The 6,574-nt window shown below is 41.1% G+C and overlaps 1 protein-coding gene across 1 annotated transcript; it reads right to left on the bottom strand.

Moving 5' to 3' along the window:
- Positions 1-63: 63 nt before the first annotated feature.
- LOC124868031 (tubulin beta-4B chain-like) lies at positions 64-6,342 on the bottom strand. Its single transcript, XM_047364797.1, has 5 exons — positions 6,109-6,342; positions 2,978-3,086; positions 2,773-2,883; positions 1,279-1,523; positions 64-1,206 (listed from the first exon to the last, which is right to left on the bottom strand). Exons 1-5 carry the CDS (start codon positions 6,163-6,165, stop codon positions 394-396), a joined length of 1,335 nt encoding a protein of 444 aa, XP_047220753.1. The 5' UTR covers positions 6,166-6,342; the 3' UTR covers positions 64-393.
- Between the last annotated feature and the right edge of the window lie 232 nt (positions 6,343-6,574).

Raw genomic sequence — 6,574 nt, 5'->3', positions numbered from 1 at the left:
CAGATGTGGGAAATATCCGCAAGCTGAAACGTCAAGATGTGGAACTGATCACACAGACAGAGACTGGTTTAACGATATATTTATTTCAACAAATGACAAGTCAAACAAGTTTCAATGTGGGCCCAGAATGAAAGGTTCTCTGGTGATAATGAAAATGAACAAAAAGCTATACACAAAAGATCACTCGCACACATGTCTTTGTTACCTCTACTAGGGTCAGCTACGTGTTTAGTGTGTGAATCCTACTCTGACAGAAGAGAAAGGTGAAGACGAGAAACAGAAGAGGCAGGGAAAATATGACATGAATAAGGGAACAGGAAAAGGAAGGAAAAGTACACACTAAAAATAAGAAAAGAGAAGAGTAGGACTTGGATAAATGGAGCAACTTTAGCCTCAGGCAACTTCCTCCTCTCCTTCTTCCTCAAACTCTCCCTCCTCGGCTGTGGCGTCCTGGTACTGCTGGTACTCGGACACCAAGTCGTTCATGTTGCTCTCCGCTTCAGTGAACTCCATCTCATCCATACCTTCTCCAGTGTACCAGTGGAGGAAGGCCTTGCGGCGGAACATGGCAGTGAACTGCTCTGAGATGCGCTTGAACAGCTCCTGGATGGCCGTGCTGTTGCCGATGAAGGTGGCGGCCATCTTGAGCCCACGGGGCGGGATGTCACAAACGGCTGTCTTGACATTGTTGGGGATCCACTCCACGAAATAGCTGCTGTTTTTGTTCTGCACATTCAGCATCTGCTCGTCCACCTCTTTCATAGACATGCGGCCTCGGAAGACGGCGGCCACGGTCAGGTAGCGGCCGTGCCGTGGGTCACACGCCGCCATCATGTTCTTGGCGTCGAACATCTGCTGAGTGAGTTCGGGCACAGAGAGTGCTCTGTACTGCTGGCTACCCCTGCTGGTGAGCGGCGCGAAGCCTGGCATGAAAAAGTGCAGACGGGGGAAGGGGACCATGTTTACAGCAAGTTTGCGGAGGTCAGCGTTGAGCTGGCCGGGGAACCGCAGGCAAGTCGTCACCCCGCTCATGGTGGCAGAGACCAGATGGTTAAGGTCTCCGTAAGTGGGTGTGGTGAGTTTGAGGGTGCGGAAGCAGATGTCATATAGGGCCTCGTTGTCAATGCAGTAGGTCTCGTCAGTGTTCTCAACCAGCTGGTGCACAGAAAGGGTTGCATTGTAGGGCTCCACCACAGTGTCTGACACCTGCACAAAAATACTCAAGTTCAGGGTAAAGACTAAAATATACTAAGAAGAAAAGTATCATAATCATCATACCTTGGGAGAAGGCACCACACTAAAGGTGTTCATGATACGATCGGGGTACTCCTCCCGGATCTTGCTTATCAGCAAGGTTCCCATGCCAGAGCCGGTACCACCACCCAGGGAGTGTGTGAGTTGAAACCCCTGAAGGCAGTCGCAGCTCTCGGCCTCCTTCCTCACAACATCCATGACTGAGTCCACCAACTCGGCTCCCTCTGTGTAGTGGCCCTTTGCCCAGTTGTTACCTGCTCCACTCTGGCCTGTAATGGCAGGATTAGTTTTGTACTATGAACTATGCACTTTGCAATATGGCTCAAGATCTTGCAATATCAAATTGGCACAAAAATCTCATTACCCAGTACAGCCTTACTCACAAAGCACTATCAAGTTGATGTCATTGTGTTACTTCATCTGGCAAAGTAAATCTAGGTTGTTATTATTAGCCATGGATGTGAAGGGGAATGCTTTCAGTTTGGTACATGATGTCTATAGTTTGAGACTTTTATTTTGACGTAAGTAAGTATTTCTTTAGCTCTTGTACTGTTGTGTCGAGAGACTCAGCATATAAGGGGCGACAACAGTTATACAACATGGAAGAAGAAGCCTCCATGTCTTTTAAATTGTCTGGAGTGGGATCTTGGATGCTTGGTAAAAAAAAAAGAAAAAAGTAATGGTGTCAAAGAGACAAACAAGATACAAGCAATATCTAGGCTCTAGGAAAATACCGTCACTATCTAACAACGCTAAAGTTGGCGTCTGCTTTAGAGTGCTAAATTAAAGGGCTATTTCATAGTTCTTTATACATTTTCTTTACTGCATTTGACAATCTAAGGTTCAAAGTCTAAAATATTTTGTTGATATTTAACTTAATAAATTGGCATGGAACAGAGGTTCTTAGAGATAAGGAATTTTTTTCTATTTGTAAAAAGACAAAGAGCATTTTAAAATGTTTTGGTATTAGGACCACCTTAGAATTAGACAAGCATAAATACAGCTATATCTGAACTAGTTATAACTAGACTGGAATATTCAATATTGATTAGATTTTTTAAAACACATTTTTGATTTGTATAAACCATTTCTCTGTATGTGAAAACCAAAAAATAAGATCTTTTTGTTTACCCAAAAGTCTAATCTTGTTTCCGTGAACCAAATGTTATAAATCATCATGTGAGTTCAATGTATATCTACACCACCTACTTTACATTAATGTACGTACGTTTTTTTGTTTTTATCCATCTGCGTTTTCTATTATCTACCTGCTGAATGATTTTTCATACTAATCTGTGGAAGATTCAGTAGAAACGCTGCCTTGTTCTGTTGTATGCTATTTAGTATACAAAGTAGTGACAAAGTGTTTTGATTTTATCTGATAAAGATTATTTAAAAACACAAACCTTATCAAGTAGACCAATTCATTCAGTATAAAGAATTGGAGCCCAAGATTAACTTGAGTTTTTTTTTTCTATTGTATAGCAAATTAAAAGGTGCATGTTTCTCATTATATACCAAAGACAAAGTTGTCCGGCCTGAAGATCTGTCCGAAAGGGCCAGAGCGGACAGAGTCCATAGTGCCTGGCTCCAGATCCACTAAGATGGCCCTTGGCACATATTTTCCACCTGGAACAGATATACATGTGTTATTTGTTTTCCTGAGGGGAATCTAAAATTTCTAAATACAATCTAAATATTTAGACAAAACACATCATCAAACCTGAAGCCTCATTGTAGTAGACATTGATCCTATCCAGCTGCAGATCACTGTCCCCATGGTAGGATCCTGTTGGATCAATCCCATGCTCATCACTGATCACCTCCCAGAACTTCAGACAGATCGATATGAGAGATTAGATACAGTGACAGGAACACGTTAATAAACTGTCTTAAAAATCCCTATATGTACAGCGCGCATTAAATTACTGCACATCCCAACATAAAAACGTTAATATTTAATGAAAGTAGCTATGCTACTATCAGTGTCTCTCCAGCTGTTCTAATAACTTGATTGGTTATTGATCTGATTAACCCATCAAAACACGTAAAAAAACATTTTTATTTCCCATTGTGGGTTCCAGGTACAAGAATCCACATTAAAAACATTAAAACTAAATATATCGTCCTTAACTATTAATGCAGGACAAAATTAGACAAGTACACCTTTTTTAATCAACGAAATAGTCTGTAAGCATAGTTGGATTATCTTTATTATGGCCGTTGGGCACAAATTACACTAGGACTCTCAATGACACATGAAAACCAGCCTTTTATATCCCGAGGCAGCATCAATTACGTTGTATTTTTTTTAGTACTACGAAGGTTGATGGAAACTTACAAAGGAAGGGGCCCCAAGTAGCTGTGGGGCCTCGGGCAAGTGCCCACTTTCCTGATCAAACATACACACATGTCTGTAAGACAGTGTTTTCATGAATTTATATAAAACAATAGTCTAATATGTGAGGTCTGGTTCTCATCACACATTTTAAATGGTTTTTAATTTCAATTTCAGAATTTAACTATCATGCATACTTTTAAAATGGAATGTAAGCACAATGCCACTTCTGTTCTTACTGAAAATATTCAGTCACTGTTTTTAAATGGTTAATATACATTCAACAGTAACGAACATGACCTTTAGGCTGGAAAAAGGCCTAATTGAAAGCTACCAGTTTGATATACTGTTTGCTCGCCTGCTAAGCCTGTACGTTTCGTGAGCTGTACCTGCTCACCAGAGTTCGTCAGAGGTCTTTGTGGATGTGTCAAGTGCAGCCCAGATGTTTGTGATTGCACTGACAGCTCATGCTGACAGTGTCAATGATACTGCCAATCGAAGGGTGGAGCCAAACACTACAATACGGGTCAAATCTTGAGCAGAGGGGAAACAATGATTGTTTTTTTGGTTTTTTTTTTAAGTTTTGAGATTTGCCGTTTTCCCATTATGGAGAATGACTCTCTCTAGGATAACAACGACACAAAGCTGCATTGGTTTCCTGGTAAAAACCACCTTTTCCCCTTTTAGCTCATTAGTTCTTCTCTTCTGATTAAGAGTAGAAACTTATGGATTATCTGCAGAGAAAACTGTATGTGTCTTTGGTTCAACTGAGCTCAAGAATTGGGCGTGTTTCTGTGAGCATTGTCCAAATGGCTCAGAAAGGTTAAAATTATAAATCCATCAACTTACATTTAATTTCACCTGTTAAAAGGCTAACTATTCATCAAAGATTTTTCTTTGTATAATCTATCATCTTAGTAACATTTAAGATAGATTTATTTTTTGCAGCTTTGGTTTATCTATTTCAAATTACATTTAGAGACATAAATTACCCCAGGAGTTCAAAATAAAATGTTTAACCTACACGGATGATCTTGGTATCATTGGAGTTCTTTCAGAGTAAATTGATTGTTTTGACATGCATATGGGGTAAGAACGCTGTCAAAAACAATGCGTATGTAAAGACGGAAATGTGTGCATATTAGTCAATAGTTGTGCATAAGTAAAATATTGTATATTTTCTCTATAAGAATACAAAATAAAATGTTACATCTTCAAGAAATTACAAACACGATATGCTACAACAGTTTGTGAATACGATTTCTTTTCTTTGAGAATACGAATTTACATCAGCGACATCACGTGATCTCAGGCTCAGAATATAGTGGGTGGAGTTATACAATGATGTACACTAGGTGGCGGTATGCACCTCTGAATTTGTTGCGAACCGCCAGCAGAAGAAGAGAAGAAGCAGCACTAGCGCCAAAGGAACGTGAAGAAACTACGGTACAAAGCCAGGTAATGTTAAAAAGTTTATATATGTCTTAATGGCGTTAATAAATGCTCTTGGTCCGTTCTTTTGGCGCTAGTCCTGCTGCTTCTTCTTCTTCTCTTCTTCTGCTGGCAGTTCGCAACAAATTCAGAGGTGCATACCGCCACCTAGTGTACATCATTGTATAACTCCACCCACTATATCCTGAGCCTGAGATCACGTGACGTCGCTGATGTAAAATTCATATTCTCAAAGAAAATAAATCGTATTCACAAACTGTTACAGCATATTGTATTCATAAAGAATAAACCACAACTGTAAACTTGAACTTTGCGTTTGTAATTTCTTGAAGCTGTAACATTTGATTTTGTATTCTTATAGAGAAAATATACAATATTTTACTTATGCACAACTATTGACTAATATGCACACATTTCCATCTTTACATACGCATTGTTTTTGACAGCGTTCTTACCCCATACATGCAACTGCTGAAATTTCGCTCAGATGCCTAATGTAAACCCGTCTGTAATTGCAATAATGCATTTACTAACTGTATAATAAATAAAACGGGTAATGTATGTCCAACATTTGATTAAAAAAATTGTTTATGTCATCTGCATGACTCCAGTCCTTCCAGTACATTCGATGTCTGAGCCACACCCCTCTGTCTGTGGACGTGCACGGCCACACACGCACGCGTATGAATTAAAATACTTTAATTTGACGGTTAATGTTAACCTAATCCCACAAACACGCTCTCCACTCGCTTTGCGGCTCCATTCGAGGACATTAGCCGTCGATTCAACGGACTTCATGTGACAGCTGCGGGGATATCTCGGATTGCCACCGCCCATCCTGAAGGATGCTTTTCTACGCTGCTTTCTCCGATCCGTTAATCACGACAATTTCCTCCCCACAATGTTTGACCTACTTAGCTTTTCCTGAGGACGGCGTGATCTCTTACCAGCTGTCACGTCACGATCAGCAAGAAAAACCTGTATTTAGTTACATAAAAACCCGACTGCGTTTGCTAACAGGCAGGTAAAACACCGACAACCGGCTGGCTCGTCTCTCTCCATACCTTCGCTCCAATCTGGTTCCCGCACTGCCCGGCCTGAAGATGCACAATCTCGCGCATGTTGTCGCTGTTGCGTTACGGGGAGTTTGTTAACTGCTGGAGAAACGGAGGAAAAGAAAAGCGCAGAGGTTTTTTAGCAGCTCTGATCCCACTAGGCCCACTTGGCTCGGTCGAACAGGCAAGCAGTATGGCTGAATGGCGGAGGGGTTTGTAGCTGGGTTTTAAGCTCCCCTGTCTCGCCCTTCCCATCCAACCACGGCTGCGCAGAATCCTGTCTGTGCTGCAGAATTACGTCATCTCCATGGCAACGATAACTGGGCAAAGCCGGTACGAATGGCCTGTCCAAACCGGCCGGCTGGAAGAGAGCAGCAAAGCAAGGAGACTAATCTTTGTTGGAATAACGTTAGAAAAACAACAGAGTTATGTTGCACAATGACGAGATAATCGCTTTCCCTTTTAGAGCTTGAGA

Source organism: Girardinichthys multiradiatus, chromosome 5, assembly GCF_021462225.1.
Source record: "Girardinichthys multiradiatus isolate DD_20200921_A chromosome 5, DD_fGirMul_XY1, whole genome shotgun sequence".
Lineage (NCBI taxonomy): Eukaryota > Metazoa > Chordata > Actinopteri > Cyprinodontiformes > Goodeidae > Girardinichthys > Girardinichthys multiradiatus.
The sequence above is the reverse complement of the archived record's forward strand: the minus strand, read 5'-3'. Positions and strand labels throughout refer to the sequence as shown.

Excerpts from the sequence above, each read along its gene's own strand:
- LOC124868031 (XM_047364797.1), bottom strand. The coding sequence starts at position 6,165 with ATGCGCGAGATTGTGCATCTTCAGGCCGGGCAGTGCGGGAACCAGATT. Across the intron at positions 2,884-2,977 it reads CTACTACAATGAGGCTTCAG|GTGGAAAATATGTGCCAAGG; the intron begins GTTTGATGATGT and ends TATCTGTTCCAG. Across the intron at positions 1,524-2,772 it reads GCCGGACAACTTTGTCTTTG|GCCAGAGTGGAGCAGGTAAC; the intron begins GTATATAATGAG and ends CTGCCATTACAG.